At 41.5% G+C, this 22,412-nt stretch overlaps 1 protein-coding gene across 2 annotated transcripts in view; it reads left to right on the forward strand.

Annotated features, from left to right (window-relative positions):
* The first annotated feature begins 2,678 nt into the window (after positions 1 to 2,678).
* The window catches only part of nfatc3a (nuclear factor of activated T cells 3a), a 142,587-nt gene continuing 122,853 nt past the window's right edge, over positions 2,679 to 22,412 (forward strand). For both annotated transcript variants that reach the window (XR_013933091.1, XM_080427126.1), the window contains exon 1: positions 2,679 to 3,210. Coding sequence is in view for 1 of the 2 variants with exons in the window: in XM_080427126.1 (XP_080283252.1) it covers positions 3,120 to 3,210 (91 nt within the window). In the remaining variant the exon portion in view is untranslated. The remainder of the gene's footprint in view (positions 3,211 to 22,412) is intronic.

Here is a 22,412-nt window from a genome sequence, read left to right on the forward strand (position 1 = left end):
ATACAAAGAGTAGCAGTACACCCACCTCTTTCACTGGTTGAAACTATACGGTACACAAATAAACACTGGTGGGTAGATGTAAGGGTGAAAAATATTACCACACTGTACACGACAAGTTGTGTGTGTGTGAGTGTTTGTTTTTGTGCCGTTTTTGAGGGACGATGATTAGACCTGCAATATTTCAATATAATGTACAGCAGATATTCAATGTTTACATTGACAAACTCACGCCAATGTAAACACAAGTGATGAAACATTTTGAATAATTTTTTAATTGTTTAACACAAATTGTTCTGGCACAATATATTTTCAGATGGGGGAAACGGTCAAATAGCCTAAACATACATTTTGGGGGTCCTTGACATGAAAATATTTGAGAAGCACTATAAACTAGTAATATTCCTGGTTTATATTATAAACCACTTCATAAACTAGGAAGTAGGCCTACATATTCCTGGTTTATTTTATAAAGCAGTTGATAAACGTTATAAACTGGTAAGTATATATTCCTGGTTTATTTTATAAACGTTTGAGGTATTTTTATTTTACTGGAGTATTTTACGTTTTCAAAACTTTTACTTCTACTCCACTACATCTCATAGGAAAATATTGTACTTTTACTCCTCTACAATTATTTGAAAACTTTAGTTACTAGTTACTTTGTAGGTTTTGATTATTATTACAATACATATATTAACCACTTCAGCCCTATATACATTTCGGCCACTTGAAAATAGCCGATCATCTAAGCTCACAATGCTTTGTGAAGCGACGCATTGTGAGCTTGTAGATTTGCTATTTTCAAAAGATTTGTATACTTTTCATACATTTGAAAACTTGTGAAATGGGACATACTGCATAATAAGTACTTTCTACTTTTGGTACTTTAAGTATATTTTGATGCCAATACTTTTGAACTTTTACTCAAGTAAATGTTGAATACCGAACTTTTACTTGTAACAGAGTAGGCCTATTTCTACATTGCAGTATTGATACTTTTACTTAAGTAAAACATTTGAGTACTTTTTCCACCAGTGATAAACGTTATGAACTAGTAAGTACATATTCCCAGGCTAGTTGACAGTGTTCTCCCCAGTGAGCGGCTGTCTACCTTATTTTGCTGACGTCACTGGCACTGCCCTGTCAGCCAGCTGCGGTTGAAGCTACTGTCTATAGTTCCTATAGGCGGGAGGGACGGTCGGTCCGCGTTGTGGTTGGCTAGTTGGTTGTCAAGCGTGCGTGCGTGCGTGCGTGCGTGCGTGTGCATGTGCGTGCGTGAGAGAGAGAGAGAGAGAGAGAGAGAGAGAGAGAGAGAGAGAGAGAGAGAGAGAGAGAGAGCGAGAGAGAGAGAGAGAGAGAGAGAGAGAGAGAGAGAGAGAGAGAGAGAGAGAGAGAGAGAGCGAAATCTGTAAACTTATAGCTAAAACTAGAGTTTGAATAATCTTTACACTTCTTCAAATGCTTCAAATACAGCGGAGGAAAGTAACTACATTTACTCAAGTGCTGTACTGTAGTACAACTTGGAAGTACCACATCTCAGAGGCTTTTTTACATTTTACCTTATACATATTTATTTGACAGCTGTATACATTATTTACTAGTTAGCCTACATTGCAGTTGTTAATTAAAACAAACTACAGGCTACATTAAGTAATAAATGACGGTGATGATGATGCTGTATTATTATAGGTTAAGCTACACAGCAGCACACAAAGTCATTCAAATAATCCCCACCTTTACTAGTGCAACATTAAAGTGCTGAACACATTAATACCAAATGTCTCACCTTATAAAAAAGCCTACTACCTGGTCTAAAGAAACAGGAAACCTCTGTCATGGGAGTTGGTTGATTGATTGATTGGTTGATTGATTGATTGATTGATTGATTGATTGATTGATTGATTGATTGATTGATTGATTGATTGATTGATTGATTGATTGATTAACAGTTTGCCAAAAAAGCACAGAAAAAAAGCACATATCCATGTGTGTATATATTATTTTGACCATGTTTGAATAAGTATCAATAAACACTATTAGGGTGACACTTAATCAAACCAACCGATTTAATTCATTATTTAAAAACATATTAGAATAAAGTAATCGATTTAAAAAAATAGCGCAATACAGGTAATATCAGATCTACAAGCTCTCAATGCGTTGTGATGCGAGGCATTGTGAACTTGTAGATCTGCTATTTGATGATGAAATATAAAATAGGGCTTAAGTGGTTAATCAGACTAATCAATTTAGTTGATTATTTAATTTAAAACAGAATATTTATTTTACATAGTTTTGCTCTGATATTTATTAAAAAAAAAACACCCTTCTTGATTAGTCTATACATCGAAAAATGTATTGATATAATAATAATAATAATAATAATAATAATAATAATAATAATTATTATTATTATTATTATTATTATTATTATTATTATTATTATTATTATTATTATTATTATTATAATAATAATAATAGATAGATAGTTGCAGCAGCTAGTTTTGTCACATGTTGAGTTTTCAACCATGTTTACTATTATGCTGCCAGCGGTTGTCCCGACAACCGCTTTTTAGCCAATGAAGGAGCGGGTAATCCTTCCGGGCGATGGGATCCAGAGTGTACCTTCAGTAAAAGTTGGGATGTGTGTGTGTCGCTCCAGTCAGAGAGAGAGGACAACCGTGCGTCTGCGTGCCGTGCGCGTCTTATTGACACTAAACAAGCCGAACAGAAGCGTCTTGGAGGCGGACGGCAGCTCGACCGTCAGCCGCTGTCTGGAGAGACACTTCCACACAACTTAGAAAAACCCCAACAATTCACCAAGAAGAACCCGGAGAGGAACGGAACGGAACAGACCGGGACGAGAGGAGCGATATTTTATATGTTTTTACATTTGTACTGGAAAAGAAAAGAGGAGAGAGACAAGGTTGTGAAACGTTAAAACACGGTTCGCGCTGACAAAGAAGGAAGGATAAGTTTAAATAAATGAAATAAAAAAAGTTAAGAAGTTTTTTTGGTAAATGTTGTGATATCTTTTTTTTGGAAGAGCATACGCTGCTCTTTCTGTCCGTCCGTCGACGTCCTTGTGGCGGGTTGTCGCGCTGCTCGCTGTCAGACCGATGACTGCTGCCAACTGTACCGGGAATGAGGAGCTGGACTTCAGGCTGATCTTCGGGGAGGACGGCCAGCAGCAGCCCCTGGGCCCGCAAGGTCAGTATATTATACCACACTGTCTGGAACTCTCTCTGGAGGAGCGCCATAATGCTTCACAACGTTGTGCTGGCTTCATAGCATGGTTTTTAGAACATGGTTTTAGAACGCTGGTTCCCAAACGGTGGGTCGGGACCCATTTGTGGATCGCGAGTCCATTTTTATGGGTCGCGAGTAAAAATCTCCTTTATTTTTTATTTCTGACAGTTTTTCAAATACCTTTTTTAGAAAAATTAACCCCCCACCCCAAAAAATAAGCAACATTTTTCATGAATTGAAAACAAATTCAGACATTTTTCAAAAATACTTTTATAAATAAATGCCAAAACTCTAAGAAATTCCATACATTTCACGGGGAGACATCAAATTTCTCGAGCTAAAAAGTTTGTGAACCACTGGTTTAGAAAGACACAGGGCGGCCTCAATACAAATAATATCAGTGTGTGTATGTACGCACACAGTATATACATTTTATATATGTGTGTGTGTGTGTGTGTGTGTGTGTGTGTGTGTGTGTGTGTGTGTGTGTGTGTGTGTGTGTGTGTGTGTGTGTGTGTGTGTGTGTGTGTGTGTGTGTGTGTGTGTGTGTGTGTGTAAAATATATAATGTAAATGCACAACTTACAAAACTTTGCAACCACTGGTTCTCAAACGTGTCAATTTCAAGGACCCTCACATAACTCCTATAGTGTAAATGGAACCTCCATGTGTAGACCCATTTGCAGACCCATAAAGGGTCCATTTGGTTCCTAACTATCAATCATTTAGTTGGGGACCCCCTGGAACCACCTATGAGAACCACTGACCTAGACAATAAAGCAATTAGAACATGATCTAAAACCATCCTGCTATGCATATTGAGGAACAGGGATGCAACATTTGGTAGACCCGTTGACCCACATGCATTATGTTGGAGGGGAGAGACATTCTGACAGGAATACTAAATTAGGTAGACCAGATATGCATCATTGAAGGAGGAAAACAGTCTGAGACAGGGATTCAAAACTTGGCAGACCTATTGTATTAGACCCATATGCATTCTATTGGAGCAAGGGGCACTCATTCTGGCGAGCAGTAGCTACATATAAGTAGAGAAATTGAATATGATACACTTATTCTATCCATTCATATCCATATCCAGTCATGCTTGCCACGAAATCCAACAGCTGTCATTATGGTGGCTATGCTAGCCTCTTAGCATTAAAGTGTTAATAATAAAAGTCCACTGTAGGGCTGCAACTATTGATTATTTTATTAGCGATTATTCTATCGATAATGTTTTTGATTAATCGAATAATCGAAGAGCGCCTTTCTTAAAAATATTTTTTATTATTAACATATCAACATATCGATGGACTACTAGGCGTTATTTTATACTGTCGCACAACGGGGTCATACAAAAAAGGGAAAATAGCAGATCTACAAGCTCTGTCACAAGCTTGTAGATCGGCTATCTAAGTTTGAACAGCATCATTTGAATGCTGTGTGTGTGTGTTGTTGCTCAGGGGTTGCAGCTTGCAGTTGTAGTGCTGTTGTATGGTTGAGTGAAGGGTCAACATTGTGAATGTCAACATTACACATTTGTAACAAAGTAACACAGATCACCATCATTGCAACACACCGGTGGTTACGCGGTTGCAGAGTATGTGTAGGTGATGTCTGTGTGTGTTGCTGCAGTAATACATGTTATTAGAGGAGAGTACATTCTTAACTGTAGGCTGGCATATTTCATAGTTTATTTAAAGTAATTGAAAAACAAATTGTATATTAGATAGGATTGTGTGTGTATGAAAAAATAAACACATATAATATATATATATATATATATATATATATATATATATATATATATATATATATATATATATATATATATATATAGTACGCTATGTGGTATTTATATGCTATATGGTATGTATAACATATGTTACTACAACTATTTTACCACCACAACACTATGTATAGCGAGGCTATAACTATATTATGGTACCACTCTCCCAAGGGTGTTCATATCAAAGATACCTTTTCAGATATCAAGGTACACATGTAGTGCAGGAATTCCTTATCACAGTTGCTTGGCACAGTTTCAAACAGAAATTCAATAAAACCGCTGGTCACTAATAGCCTTACAAGCTATTAATCGCTTCACGTTGCACAACATCACTTTAATGGGAGGAGTGTGGGCTATATGAGGCTTCCAACCAGCACAATGTCGCTGGAAAATATCTACATAATATCGTCTCTGTCGGGTGGAAACCTCACAAGTCCAAAACTGGTACTTTTGAGGATTCAAATTCAAAAACGGCAATCGAATCAAAAATAGTAGATCGACAAGCTCAAAACGTGTTGCTTCACGCCACGTTTCGAGCTTGTAGATCGCATTTTCATTTTGGATGCTTTTGTGTGACGCTATAGTATAATTAAGTAGGGCATTCATTTATGAAAAAAAACACAAAGTTAAAATAAGGAGATAAGAGGTTTCTTGCCCGACAGCAACGTTATGTGCCTGTTGGATTAAGAAATGATCGTGTCTGGTAAACCGTCTCAATTTACAGTGTCACAGAGTGTGGCTACTTGACAATGTACTTTTGTGTAGTACTGGTGTGACTGTTACATATAAGGGAGATGTGTGAGAGCATGGGGCTCACGTCATCTTTCTCATTTATGGTTTGTGTACTTAAGTATGTGTTTTTAAATCATGATTACTGCGTTCAGAAAATAACGCAGGGGTTGTTGTTTGTTTATACAGCTGGTGGGGAAATGGATTGAATGAACACACGGCAAATAAGCGCAAAAAAAGAATACAACTGATTATGGTTGGCCTATGCTAGCTTAGCGTGTTATTTTTAAGTCAAAATAAATCTAGTGTCGTGATTGAAATGACATACAGACAGATACGGAAATCACAGAAAAAACTGACAAGCAATGATCACAGATTTCATTATTCCAAGGGGAAAATGTCATACATGTTAGGGAAAATGAGATGGAGGCATGCAGTTAAATGTTTTACCCTCATGTAAATTAGATTAGCTTTCAATAAGTAGCCTATAATAAGGGGAACTGTGTTTGGCTGCCTTCATACAACAAAGCATAATTGCTAAGAGCAACACTTCCAGTCGACAAGGAGGAAAGACCTCAACAACGCAATTGGAAAGAAAATACCTTGGATGATGTTGATGTTATCAGCCTATTTTTCTGCCACGTCACAAGACGACACATTTTAAGTTTATGTGTATTTGTTATAAGTGTGAAAACAGTGTTATTGCTCTCTGTCTTGTTTCTCGGCCAGTGAAACTTAAGCATTGTCATACTAATTGCGTTCCACTTCATTAGAGGGCCTAAGTCTAAGTATACCATCTAATGATGGTAAACTAATCTAATGATGGTTAACATCTAATGATGGTTAACTACCATCATTAGTTTGGTAGTACGGTGTCAGGACAGCTGGCAGAGCGAGACAGGATGGTGTGTGTCATAAACACTAGGTATTCACCATAGCTCGCTTAGTCACAACCACGCACTGGCTTGTACTTCGCGTTGGCTCTCCTTAGTTCTGGTCCTGTAAAACCTCTGGGTTCAGTGAATAGCCCAGCTGTGTCCTTTTCATGAAGTCCTGGCAACGTCATGAACCCAAGAAGCCTTGGCTAGCCCCTACTATCTTCAATCAATTTTTCCCCCAGATAAAAAAAAAAGAGAGGTTTAATTTGGATGCATGGGCGAGGAGGGGGGAAAAAGCCGCAGTTGGAATAAGCGTAGGAATAAAAGCGCCACTGTGCAAGTGGTTTTAATCGGGGCCCGGACTGTATGACTTGGCCCTTAGACGGGGAGCGCCTGTCCACATTAATAACTGGAGTGAGATGCAGAATCACGCAGCCAGTGCAAGGCCTGACTTTATACTTTGTGGGGCACCGGTGTCGCATGCGGAACGTAGCAGATCTACACGCCCACAATGCAATTGCGTTGCGATGAGTTGTGAGCTTGTAGATCTGCTATTTTCGGCGTGCCGACACCGGTGTGCAACTAGGTATATAAATCAGGCTTACGAGCGAGTTGTATGCTCCAGAGTGGAATAGATCTGCTTCTCTGCAGGGCCAAGCTCAAGTCAGGACTTGTTGCAGCAACCTAGAAGAAGCTGCACTATGTATATCTTGACAGGTTTTTTTTTCTTTTACCACCTGACAGCTTGGTCTCTATTGTTTGTGTGTCGCTTGAACTGGGCCATGACTGTTATGATAAAACATAAAATAAAATGAAAAAATAGTGATTTGTTGAGTAGACAACTGAAATCCCTAATTCATTGGAACAGGTGTTATTGTGGAGTGGGATGTGTGGGCTCTCAGATATATAATGGCTTAAATGTGTATTAAAGAATTAGCATTTCACCTTTAGCACAAGCCTACAGAAGTCTACAATTATGTAGAAATTGTCCTAGTATGACTCTTCAGGCCCAGGGGAGAATGAGTTTCTCTGAGCGAGGGCGTGCATTTTATGGGACTACAAGGCTACTGTGACAGATGTTAGCTTGGCTTCAAACATTTTGTCCTATTAGGCTTCTTAGTTTATGTAGCTGAATGGTTAAGTGTTGGCCGGGCGTGGAACCATTGAGAAAACACTGTAGGCGATAAGGTCTCACCCTTTTCACTCACACTCAGTTTAACCAGAGTCTGTCTTATGTTTGCTTTGCCGACAATTGTAATGTACAAGCTCACAATGTTCCGCGCTGCTTTGAGAGCTTGTAGATCGGCTATTTTCGTCACGTGATCCTGTAGTATGACGAAGTATAGCCAAATCACGCTTTAAGCCTGTAGTGTTTGGTTGAAGAGTGTATGTAATTAAACTTCTGTATGGTATGCACCAGCTCCGCCCCTCTCCCCCTCTCACACACACACACACACACACACACACACACACACACACACACACACACACACACACACACACACACACACACACACAGTACTGAACTGATGGTCTCTTGCTGTCTATGCTGAGTGATTTGTTGTTCAGGAAACAGACTTATCTTTGAACTGAAGCATTCCACTGTTCCATTCAGCAGCATCAGTCTAACCCAGCAGGGCTTTCCCCCCATAGTTCATGTACAGCTCTGCTGCTGCTGCTGATGGAATGGAAGAACTCGCTCTCGAAACTATTACAAACGGACCGTTACTACGTGATCGTCACGTGTCATTGTTACGCCGTCCAGTCTGTCCGCCCAGAGCTGAAAGCGCCAAGGCGCTCTTCTAAAGCGCTGATCCAAAAAGTAAATAAAACTATCAGTGACCAGATAAAACCTGGCAGATGGGAACTTCGCAGCGTTGAATAGACAGATGCTCAGTGCCTCATCGTCACGTTGCTGCCGTTTCCAGCATAACGTAAATACACAGCACCACCAGGGCTGTCACGATTATGACATCTTGCATGACGATCAATTGTCACACAAATAATTGCGATTGACCATTTAATTGTTTTCACTGGAACATATGAATCAAAATTAAAAATTCTGTTTGGCTTTTAGGCTTTGAAGTTGCACAGGTGCAGATAAAACATACAAATAACCTAAATATACAAAGAATTGACTGACATATAATTTATTTTATTCTTTCAAAAATGTTAAAAAATAGTGGAAATAGCCGAAAATGTTGGAAATGGCAGATCTACAAGCGCACAAGCGTCCGCGCCGTGAGCTTGTAGATCTGCTATTTCCACTACATTTTGAAAATGTTTCTAAAACATTTTTCACATGGAAACGATTACGACCGTCATGCAAAGATAATTGCGATTGTCTCAAATAATTGCGATTAGACGATTGTGTAATAATTGTGACAGCCCTACACACACAGCACTCCCATTGAAAACAGTTCAAAACATATACGCTGCACTCAGGCGCCTTGGAGGACACGTACGTACAGCCCCCTTTACAGTCTTTGTTTTTATCATCTGGTCTCGACACAGACCAGTAGACAGCTCTAACCCATTTCCCTTCTTAGAGTCTACATCAGGGGTCTTCAACAGGGGGTCCGGGACCCCTAGGGGGTCCTCAGAGTTACTACAGGGGGTCCGCCAAATCTTTGTGTGATATGATTTATATTTTGTTTTCGTCAACCACTACCTTAGCATCCCTTTGCTGAGGAGAACCTAGGCCAAAAATAGCCGATCTACAAGCTCACAACGCCTCGCAGCGAGGCGTTGTGAGCTTGTATGTATTCAAAGATTTGCACACATTTTCACGATTTTTCAAAAATAGCAGATCTACAAGCTCATAGTGTCGCACTATGAGCTTGTAGATCTGCTATTTTTGAATAGCCAAAGACATCTAAAATGATCTATGCGTTCCCGGTCTTAATGGATTAACTATAGACCCAACGAGACCCAATAAAGGTGGACTAGACTGGGCCAGGGTTAGATACTGTGGAGTTAGACTGGAAATCAAAAGGATTATATCATAGGCATACTTACTTTAATAATAATTAAGCATAGTGTCTTCCTAATCACAGTTAATAAACAGTTAAGCCCTTAACTGTTTATCATAAGGAGTTTATTATCAGTAGTCTTTAATTGCAAAACCGTGCTTGTTTGTATTGTTGGCAATCCTTACTGAATGCTAAGTGGGTAGTGTTTACTATGCTTGTGGGCTAGTGCTACCAGTTAGCTTCAGCGAGGAATGCTAACAATGCCAACAAAGTACTGGCTGAGGTGCTTAAATTGAAGAGTGGGTTTTGACATTGTGGCATGGTGTATGGTGTATGGTGCATGGTGTATGGTGCATGGTGTATGGTGCAAGAACAAGAACACTAAAGTTCCCACATCAAAACCTCTACTATTCAGAGGCTTGGCTGGTGGTTTGTGTATGAAGGCTGTCTGACCTCTGACATTTCAACTTTTTTTGCCCACAGTGTTCCAGTTTTGTCTGCTCATGTTTTTTGTTTGTTTCCAGCACTTCCAATTGAACTTTTATCAGTTCTCTCTCCTGATTGGATACAATTGGTATCTGTTTAGTAAAGAGCTGGGGAGACCCCTGTTACTGAAAAAATAAAAATAAAACACTTAAAGGGATACTTCACTTTCGGGTCGGGGAAACATTTAAAAAATATATTAAAAATAAATGAAAAAAGTAATGGAAAATTCATGGCCCCCTCACGCATTAGAGTGTCCTACTAATGTGTGAGGGGGCCTTTATTTTGCCATAACTTCTTTCATTTTTTTTTAATATATATTTGTAATGTTTATTTTATGTGAAAGTGAAGTATCCCTTTAATGGCAATTATTGGAATATAGAGCTATAATTTAACACTTATTCTAACCACAAATATCACTTCCACCCCCCTTTTAATAACGACATCACTCATATTCCCTCAAAACTACATTGTCATAGATTTTTTTCTTGCATCTTCTCATCAACAGAGATGATCTGAGGGCGTCGATTAAACGTCTCCCGTTATTATCACACTCACATTACAAACATTGTGAAGTGGTCCCATAGCCCTTAAAAGCACCTCTTAGCCCAGCTGTGGAAGAGCAGCCTACTGCTAAGTGGTGGCCAGAGTGGAAGAATTAGCCAATGGCGAGTTAAGGTTACGTGGGTTATAAGCGGCGGCCTCATTGGATGGGAAGAGGCGGTATGTGGAGGGGGTTGAATGCCCACTCTCTGGATCCATAGCCGAGGTGTCTGGCTGTCTGCCCAGACATGCCATGTGGGGTTCAGATGGCGTGTTGGAATGAAAGGAGAGAGGAGAAGGGAGCGGGCTGACTCCCCCCTGCTGCCAAGAGGAACATGAACACAAACACCAACACAATTCTCCTGCTCGTGCGCTGTAGACAGCTCTCTCTTTAGCCTACTGTATCTCTTGTTTTTTGTTTTGATAAACTTATATTTTTTTCTTTCCACTTTCTTCTGTGTCTATCTCACTTTAGTTTTGCCGCTGGGTTGGTCGGTCTCTAGGTTCGTCCACATATCAGCCTTTAAAGCACATGGCAGGCACCCTCCAACCGGGCCGGCTGAGGCTTCTTTCCGTTTTTCTCTCTCCTTTTCTTGGGATGTGAGGGAGACCACCGTTGACATCAGAGAGACTGATATAGGCTAATGAAATCTCCAGATGCCAGCAGCACAGTCACCACCACCACCCACAGACCGCCGCGTAACTAGAGTCAGGTTTGATTCGGCCGCGTGCTGCTGCAGCGTCACTGTTATTGTTATCTCAAACCCCCACAGGAATGCCTTGTTCAAGGGTTGTCATATTGCTAACTTGCTGAGCCACGGCCGCAGAGAAAGAAGAGAATAAAAGTTAATGAAACTGTCCGAGTGACGTCTCGTTTGGGGACAGAGAAAGCTGCCCCCTGTGCCCTTGCTTTAAGCGGTTGTAGTTGTCCCCGCTTGTCTCTGGGCTCTGCCGCCTCAGTCCTCTCAGTCCTTGTCGTGGGAAAGACTGAAATTACATCGCTCTCATGGTGGACTATTTTGAGCTCCCAGAGAGAGCGGCAGAGGGCAGGCAGCAGGTTGTAGGAGCGGCCCTCTCGTCCCACCAGGACATCTGAAGCCCACCGTCTGCTGTTTCTTTTACACACATTTTTCTTTTACCGGAAAGAAGAGGGAAAAAAAGCGAAAAAAAAAGGTTTTGTCGTCTCGACCAGGGAGAGAGACAGAGGGGAGTGTAAGAATGCTGTGCGCCAAGTCGACAGGTGAGTGGGGCGGCAATACCAGACTCTGTGTGTGTGTGTGTGTGTGTGACGTGTGTGTCTGTGTGTGTCTGTGTGTGTCTGTGTGTCTGTGCTTCAGTGCACCTGCGTGTGTGTGTGTGTGTGCGCGTGCTGTCAGTGAGTCTAGACTTTGACAAGGGGTGGGGGATCACCACTCAAGAAGAGCAGCTGTCATTAAGTTCTAGGCTGTCCTCCTGAAGTGTGTCAGGAACAATTATCGATTGATATGGATAATTCGATGATTACGCGCAACACGTCCTTAAGTTCAAGGTTATATCTGCTCATGGCCTGCTGTCTATATGGTTTCACATGCTATATGTAGCACTCGATTCCCCAGTTGGCAGTTGCCCAGTGAGCTGCAATGTTTTGACTCGAGCTCCACTCTTTTAGCCCATTAAAACCGGGAAAGCATCTGTGTCTATTGTAGATTTTAGCGTTGGCTATTCAAAAACAACAGATCTACAAGCTCACAGCGCGTCACATCTGCTATTTTTTGAAAAACTCTTCTCGGGGGTCACCTGGCACAAAACATTTTCAGATGGGGGGGGTCCACGGTCAAATACATATCAATTTGGGGGTCCTTGGCACAAAAAAGTTTGAGAACTACTGATTTAGAAGGCATTTGTAGAATCGGCCTCGGGTCTGAATGGGTTAAGGAGAGGACACTATTTAAAGTAGTGAACCACAGACTCTGACATTTAGCACAGCCAGTGTCTGCGGACTGTGTTAACCCAGTTGTGTCAGCTATAAGGCACCGGCAGTGGGTTATAACAGAGCTGAGGAGGGGGGTCGAGGGGAGTGAGAGAGAGAGAGAGAATGACTATGAAGATGTAACCGGGAGAGGGTCAAGCAGCCATCCCTGGTTTGCGTTCGGTTCCACATGTGGGGCTTGAATCTCAGGGTCCGGTGCCCCCTAGCCCTGCTTGAAGTACAAGTGGGGGTGGGGGTCCTATAGGGGCTCCCTGCACGACGAGAGAGACGTTTTGTTTCCCGGGGGGGCGAGACACGAGCAGCTATGTGTGGCATCTGTCTAGTTTAATTTTAGTGTAACTAAAGCTACCGCTGGCTGCAGTGCATCAACATACCAGCAGCTCCGCATTATAGACCAGAGATAAAGCTGTTGAACTCTTGCATTTAGTTTGATTTTATTTTTTTCATTCTCCACCCCTAGTCGCCCTTTCTGCTGAGAGGCGGTGGGGGGGGGCGCGCTGCACCGGGGGGCTTAAGGGCGCTTTGGGTCCCGGTTTATTTTCAGCCAGTCCTCAAAGCCAGGTTTCGGTCAAGCTAATGCTCGCTTATTGGCACCTCTGCCATGTGTGGTTTATTCCTGACCTGCCCCCCCGTGATGGACAACCTGATTGACACTACAGTTAACCCCATGATGGACAACCTAAAATTAGATTAGAGACAATGTAAACATATTAGCCATATTAACCCTGGTTGTCCCTATTTTGGGCATGTCATTATAGCCAAACGTTATATAATTTCTAAATCTTTCAGATCCATTAAGTTCACATTAATGCGTCGCCATGCATGCGGCTCGTTGTGGCTATTTGTGAATAGACCGAAGTATAAAAATAGAGCTCAAGGTGGTTATAATGTTATTTAGATGTTGTTTAGACAGATGCTATAGGTTTGATGTTTACCTGGTGGTATCGTTTCTTTGGAGCACTACGTTCTTCTCTTTGCACTCTACTTATTTACCCTGTCGTTTGTTAACTAGGGTTCATGACACTTACTGTGATCTCACACTTGTAAGTCGCTCTCGATAAGATCTGCTAAAAGTTTTCATTGTAAATCGTCACTCTCAGGTGGAAACCGCATGTGTCCCAAACTGTTACTTTTCAAGATTCAAATTCAAAAGTATCAAAATTAGCAGATCTACAAGCTCAAAACGCACTTTTGTGTGACACTGTATGACAAAGTAGGGCTTTCATTTACGAAAAAAACGTACAAAGTTGAAATATGGAGCCCGACAACAATAATATATTAACCCATTAAGACCGGGAAGGCATCTGAGTAACCACGTAAAACCATTTTTTATACTTTGGCTATTCAAAAGTAGCAGATCTACAAGTGCATATGAGCTTGTAGATCTGCTATTTTTGAAAAATCTTGAATGTGTGCACAGTTTTTACTCAAATCGTTGCTTCTGGGGGTCCCTGGGACAAAATATTTTCAGATGGGGGTCCGTGGCCGAATACATATCATTTTGGCCGCGAAAACATGAAAAAGTCACATGAAAAGGTGTTTCAGAAAACTGTTAGGATTCAGAAGACATTTGTAGAATCGTATCTCAGGTCTTAATGGGTTAATTGTGAAACGTCATTGAAGTCAAGCACCTGAATCCAGCATATGATAAGCTGTAGAGTCTATACAGCTTATCATATGTCTGCAGTGTAGACAGTCTGAGACAGAGAAGAGATGGAGGATTATGTTGACTCATCATCAGTATGGGAGACTGAGGCCTGACTGTGTTGCACCTGAGACATTTTAATAGACTTAGCTGGTGAGCAATGGTTTGTCACGTTTTAAGGGAAACCCCATATAGGTCTCTCCGAGTTCATTTATTCTGGTTTTTACCTTTTTAAATGTGAAGGATTTATAATCGGCAACATCATTTCCAGTTTCCTCTCTATAGGGCAGGGCTTTTCTTAGCGAATTATTCCATCAATTACCTTTTCAGTATATCAAAATAAAAGTGTTTTTTTTTTGGGGGGGGGGGTACATTTTGTTAATGTTTGTTTATATATCAAAGAATGGACATTACATTGTCCATCGTCTTTGTATGCATGGACATGCATGAAGATGTACTAGCTTATGGGGTGGATTTCTGTTGTCTTGTTTATTATGGTGGGGACGACACACGCACGCACGCACGCACACACACGCGCGACTGTGCCATCCCTACTGATGTCTGTCCTGACTGATGGGTGCTTTTCCCTGCACATGATTTCCTGCTGGGTCTTTGTGTGTGTATGTTGCTGTGATCACAGTCTCTGATAGCACCATCTTCTTCTTGGAAGCTGGTCTCCTTAAACCGAGCAGAGGGAATTATACTAACCCTGGGACACCACGCAACTTCCTTCCTTCCTTTTCTCATGATCCCTGTGCCCCCCCCCCCCCACACACACACACTCTTCTAACTGTGCTCTGGCTACAGTTCGGGTTCGATTTTGATATCTATGGTATGTTTGATAATAATAATCTAACGATTAAATTGAAAATGTATGTGGACCACTTTAAACTTCCCTAAACACCCGTCCTGATTGTATGGTTAACTTGCAGTTGTATGTGTGTATGCTTGGGGGGACGGGGGGACGGGTGGCGGTGGTGCTTTTTTTAGACGCGGTATATAGACGCCCTTAAGTGTGTCTTGGGGAATAGTGTAATAATAATAACGCTGTCATTGCCAACTAGACTTTTTGAAGGTGATGACACTACTGTCTGTCTGCAGAGTCTCACAGTGCTTGGGGGTGACTGTTTGACAAGTAAAAGCCCCTTCAGATCAGATGCTATACGCGTCACATAACTTCACATAATGTCCGATAAAGTCTGCTCTGTTCTGCATGTGAACGGTCCTAAACCCTTAGTGGTCGACGCACTTGGTGCAGCCCGCCAGGCACGTGTTGCCATGCGGGGCAAGGTGACGGGGCACCAGGGGTGTGAGGTAGCTAAGTACTTCCAATTTTCAGTACTTCCAATTTATTGGGTATTTCCAAGAGTATTTCCAATTTTCAGTACTTTTACTTCTACTCCACTACGTCTCGGAGGCAAATATTGTACTTTTACTCCACTTCAAAAAACATACATTAACCACTTCAGCCCTATATTCATTTTGGCAATTTGAAAATAGCCGATCTACAAGCTCACAATGCGTCGCTATGCGACGCATTGTGAGCTTATAGATCTGCAATTTTTAAAAGATTTGTATGCATTTGAAAACTTTAAATTCTGCATGAGTACTTTCTACTGTTGGTATTTTAAGTACATTTCGTTACCAATACTTTTGTACTTTTACTCAAGTAAATTTTGCATTTCAGACTTTTACTTGTAACAGAGTATTTCTACATTGCAATATTGATACTTTTACTTAAGTAAGAAATGTGAGTACTTTTTCCACCACTGCAGGGCACACGGCCTGAGACTCGTCTGCTCTGTGACACGAGGCTTTTAAGTTTAAGTTCTCAAACTTTTTCATGCCAAGGACCCCCAAATTGATATATACTGTATTGGGCCGCGGACCACCCCATCTGAAAATCCAGTGCAGATTGGAATCCGATTTTTTTTCAAGTGTGAACAGCAAGAAAAAGATTACTCATATTAGAAACGTATTTTAACAACCACATGCGACGTGTTTTGAGTTTTTCGATCTGCTATTTTGGCGCAAGTGACACTGTCGATGAACAGAGCAGTACTCCCGTCTTCAGTATGTTGTTACATTGTTACTTACCACAGCAACCAATGCAACAAATTCAATCTGATCACTTGCAAATAACAGTGTGGACAGTCGGTCCTAAATGTCAGATTTGTCTCTCTGAACAAAGGGGTGCTGAAACTCAAGTCGTGACGCTGATATCCGAAAATAGTTTAACGACTTAAGTTCCCACCATAAAAGATGCCCTTTCTATTTTCTACGACAAAGTATGAACAAATGAGGGCTTAAGTGGTTAACTTAAAGTGGCAAGTTTTGTTAGGAAGGCTTACTAATGAATGCATTTGTGTACTGGTGAATTTCTAGAGCCAGACATCCTCAGTGGATTAAAAGTGAGTTGAGTTGACAATGATGGACGCAGACCAGAGGGTTTGTTGTGCTGATGTAACTGAGCTGAGAGCCACGTGCATCCTGACATCCCAGATCCACCTGCTGATAACACAGCCATTCATTCTGACAGAAGCACACCGTTCTCACCTTTCATTCTTACGCTTTCTTTCTTTCTTTCAGACTTACAGTACACTATTATACACTTGAGGTCACAGACATACACTTGAGACCCCCCCCCCATCTCTCTCTCTCTCTCTCTGTCTCTCTGTCTCTCTGTCTCTCTGTCTCTCTGTCTCTCTGTCTCTCTCTCTCTCTCTCTCTCTCTCTCTGTCTCTCTCTCTCTCTCTGCCCCAGCAGGCTGTCAGGGCTGACAGATTGTTTAAATGTCACCCTGCTAGCAGTAGCTTGTGATGTTATCTGCCCTGGGTTACTGAAGGCCGGCAGGCCGCCTGCGAACTGCCTTGGAGGACACTCTGAAAATGTACCGTAGCTCTGTAACGCTTTGATCATTACCTCCCTCCTCCCCATTCTCTCTTTCTCTCTCCCCCACCACCCCCCCTCTCTCTTTCACCCCCCCTCTCCCCAAACACAAACTTTTCATTCTGATGAATGTCAGACGTCACAGGAGATCACTGAATGATAATGTGTCACTGGTTGACAGTGACAGATCAATAATCTAGAAGGTTTGTATGTATAACAACATTGAAGTTCAGGTGACCATTCGGCACTCTGTGTTTATCCCATAATGTTATAACGGCATGCGATAGGTAATCCATTTAGACCGGGAACGCATCTGTGTCATTTTAGGATTTGTTTGGCTATTCAAAAATAGCAGATATACAAGCTCGTAGATCTGCTATTTCTTTTGTAAAATCGTGGAAAGTTTGTGCAAATCTTTGAATATATATATATATATATATATCTACGAGATTTAAAGCAACCATTTATTTCTCCGATCTGTGCTTCTGGGTGTCCCTAGAAAGCACATTTTGAGATGGGGGTCCGTGGCCAAATACATATAATTTTGGGGGTCCTTGGTATGGAAAAGTTGGAGCACCACTGATATAGCAACATAGGATTTAGAAAACATTTTTAGATATATATTTGTACCCCCATCCCTCCAGAAGCATAGATTTGAGTTACAAATGTTCGCTTAAAAAATGTATATTCAAAGATTTGCAGACATTTTCAAGATTTTTCCAAAATAGCAGATCTACAAGCTCATATATGAGCTTGTAGATCTGCTATTTTTTGAATAGCCAAAGAAATCTAGGAGCTTAATTTAGCAGGCTGGCATATGTTAATGTTGGCTTACACCCCCATTGTCAGACCTCTGCTGCCATGACGTCACAGGAAGGCTTTGTGTGATGCAACCACCTCCAGACCACATTACAACTGAACAGAAGAATAAAAGCCTGTGATGAATTTGAACAGAGTTTAAGCACTTAAACTCTATTTTAATGTTTTGCCGTAGGACAGTGTTGCACAATGATATAGCGGAAATAACCCGCTGATATAAATCAATAAGCTCAGAACGCGATGCGCTGTGAACTTATAGATTGGCCATTTCCCAATTTTTTTTTGTCAAAATTATGAGATTTTTTTGGCTATAAATTACATGCCTGAAACATGGACGCCAGGTTAAAATTGTTTAATCTGGACCATTCTGTAAAAAAGACAGAAACTCGCTTTGGCTCCTCCCCTTTCGTAGTCCACTTCCTCCCGGGTGCTCCTGTGTTTATTCCTACCAACAACATTACATGTGTAAGGCAGTGGTGCTTGCAGAATCTGTCTTGAGAGATTACATCTCTGGACAAATCACAATATGTTTTGCTCTTTTGCTACAATAAATGTCATAATCCCCCCCTCCCCATCTCTGTCTCTCTCTCTCTCTCTCTCTCTCTCACACACACACACACACACACACACACACACACACACACACACACACACACACACACACACACACACACACACACACACAGGGTTCACCTGGGTAGGTTTGGCTGTAGCCTAGCCAGCAGCATACTTTGGGGCCACAGGTGTAGCACAGCCTTTAGAGTGTGTTTATGTGCGTCATAGACTCTGTGTTTAAAAATGGGTGCAGGCAGCTAGCCATGATTTTCTTGGAAAAAAAACAAGGGGAAGGATTTAAATTCGCTGTTGAGAGCTACAAAGGGAGCTGCTAAAAGCTATAGTAGCTGGTAAGATTACAACCATCCTCAACAACGATAAAATAATGGTATACCTGTTTGTGTTAGTACAGAAGGCAGCTAGTATATATAGTGTATTTCATTTAGACACTTCAGCTCAGAAATAACCAGACCGTAATGAACCATTTAACCATTTATTAATATATGACCGTTACCATATATGCAATGATATTGCATTCAAGTTTGGCGGTGTGACTCTGCTCATGTGATATTAAAAGATTTCCTGTGCAAAATGACACAGATCTTCAATCACAAACCCCTGAGCAGAGCGTAATACAATTATAACATCACACAACAGTTATAACACAACAGTTATAACGCAACAGTTATTACACAACAGTTATTACACCACAGTTATTACACCACAGTTATTACACCACAGTTATAACATGACACGACATTAAACCCTTAATGTACAACCATCACCATAATACAACGCCCTCTACAACTATCCTGCCAACATCAGATGCTAGGGAGGAGGCCGGGGAGGTGGAGGAGTTTTGAAAACCTACAGCTGTACAACCGGCACTGACAGCCAAGCACATAGAATGAACAGAGAATGAACAGAGAACAGAGGCTGCTTAAATGAACCGCCTGAGATGCACTGTGGGTATAAGAGGGCGTGAGTGAGTTAGCTTGTAGCGAATGAGAATGACAAGGGGTTGAACGTATGACTTAAAGGAGTACAACTGAATAAGCTTGTTAGCGAATGGGGGGGTCCGGGGAGTATGAATGAAATATAAACATTCTGCCTGCCGTGTCTACATGAACTATCGTTTACACTGAATATATTCTCTTTTTTTGATTAGCAGCCTATAATAAGACTTGACATCAATGGTGGTCTTCATTGACTGGCACTGGGTGATCACGGCAAGCGATCATGTGCCCAAAAAGCTTGCCCGCCCCTGTCAAAAGCAGTAGTGCTGACATCACTGAGAATTTCTCTTTTTACCAGATAGGCCTAAGTGTTAAGCACTCAAAAGTTGATTTGTTAGAGATATAATTTACGGTACTGTCAGTCCTGCATCTTGCCTGTCTTGGCAGAGATGCAAAAAGTGACTAAAGCAACTGCAAGTTGGAGTTAACAAGTATGTTTTGGCAGAATAGCATTCACACATTCCTGATGGATTTATATTGCCTTTGAGTACCCCCCCCCCCCCCCCCACATCGCCCCAAGACATCCAAAGTGTATTCAACTGCTTGTACCACAGCCTGTAGTCCTGAGGTGTACTTGATTTATCCTTAAGATTCTTAAACAACCACAAAAGTGATCAAAACACTTAAGACAAACCATATGTGCTCATTCGTTGGCTGCTTTTATCCACAGCAGGCTTCACAGCATACAGAATCATAACGCAAGGTCAATTCAGGTGCATCTTTACACGTGTGTGTGTGTGTGTGTGTGTGTGTGTGTGTGTGTGTGTGTGTGTGTGTGTGTTTGTGCGTAATCACGTACGTGTATTGTATAGTTTGCTGTCCAATGGTGTTATCAAACATTAGGTCAATTCAGGTCCTCTTTTACGTGTGTGTGTGTATAACCCAAACATCCCAAAATGCATCGATTTCTGAGCAGTGTTATTATGCCATTTTTAGCGAGCGCCGTTACATTTACAGTAGGCGCGTGGCACGAGGGCGTTATATATTTTTAATAGTCTCTCTGCTGCGATGTGTGTGCCAGCGGCAGCACTGGAGGAGGATGGCTGAAAGAGGAGACCTGGTCAAACACAAAGCGGGTTGTAAGCAGAGCCTGTTCTAATCAAGCCGCGTCCCGCACAAAGGGAACCCTGGTTTAGGTTACCCATCAGCCGCCTTCACAACGCAACTCAACGCACACACGGCTCTGCTCTGCCTTGTGTGAATGACAGGCAGACACACCACACACACACACACACACACACACACACACACACACACACACACACACACACACACACACACACACACACACACACACACACACACACACACACACACACACACACACACATTTGTATTACTATACTTGTGTGAGGACATCAACGTCTTAAGACGGCGATTTTATGAATGCCCTTGAATTTTCTTTGGACGTCTTTAACCCTAAAACTAAAGCCAAAAATAGCCGATCTACAAGCTCTGCGATGCGTTGTGAGCTTGTAGATCGGCTATTTTTGGTGCACGACACTGGCACACGACTACGTATAAATCAGGCAACCCTGAGCCCTAAATCTAACCTCTAAATGTCTAATCCTAATCCTAACCCCAACCTGAGTCTTAATTGTAAGCCTAGATTCCCGAAAGTTGTTAAACCATATTCTTCGTATTTAACTGTTTTACTGGTCATCTTGTAATGGCCAGGAAAATGGTCCTCACAATGTTTTAATTCAGAAATTCTTTGGCCCTCACAAGTACAGTAACAGAAGTGTACGCACGCACGCACGCACGCACGCACACACACGCACACACATACAGAGATTCAGGCACCAGCACAGGCACACACAAATTCACACTGACATACACTGTAGACCCCCATAACCACATACCCGGTACACACACACACACACACACACACACGCACACGCACACGCACACACAGGGCTGAAGTTGTAACGTGGGCCCCTGACAGGAACCTGCATCAGTGGTGAACTTGTCATGCTTAAAGAGAGAGTGACAAATGTTTCCCTGGCTCACTAGTAAACTGGCCTTTGTCTCAGTGTGTGCCTGAGTGTCAGCACAAGAAGAAGAAGAAGAAAGGGCATGACCACTTTGGAGAGTCCCACGGATGGAGAAACTCCTCGCTAGGGCTGTCACCATTAAGACATTTAAGTTGACGATCAATTGTCATACAAATAATTGAGATTTTATCGATCTCTATTGATTATTTAATACTTGTGACAGGCCTTCTCCTCGGTCACTCCTTGGCTCCTAGGCTCTTGTCGTGGCTACACGTGCAACTGTTAATCGAACTAACTGATTAAATTGATTATAAAAATAATCAATAAGTTAACCAATCCCTATGTTTTGTCCATGTCATTATAGCCGAAAAGTCTACCAAATATCAAAAAGGTTTGAAAAAATAGTGAAAATGGCAGGTCTACAAGCTCACGACGCACCGCAATGCGACGTGTTGTGCGGCCAAGTATACAATGATGCTTAAGTGCTTACCGTATTGTTAATTCGAATAATGGAAAAAGTAAAATGTGTATGTATATATATATATATATATATATATCACACTTAAATCCAGCCCTTACTGCTTTTCCATCACTTTTCATGGAATGTTCGGTCATGAAAGATCGTTGTAAAGTCCTGGAAATCCATAGGCCAAAATGTGCATAAATCCTGACTTCAAAAGTCGCTCTGTAAAATAGTGTACAGTCCCTAAATTGCAAATTTTAAATGAAACCTCAGGTGAAGCGTTTGTGACTGCAGGCAGGAGTGATTTTCCCAGCTATTATTAGCTTAGGTACAGCAAAGCCTCTTAAAGATCTTTATTTAACCAGATTGGCCGCCTGATTTGTATGGGTGCTTAATGCTTCATTCATACTTGTCATA

The sequence above is a fragment of the Gymnoscopelus braueri genome, assembly GCF_963280865.1.
Source record: "Gymnoscopelus braueri genome assembly, chromosome: 1".
NCBI classification, from domain to species: domain Eukaryota; kingdom Metazoa; phylum Chordata; class Actinopteri; order Myctophiformes; family Myctophidae; genus Gymnoscopelus; species Gymnoscopelus braueri.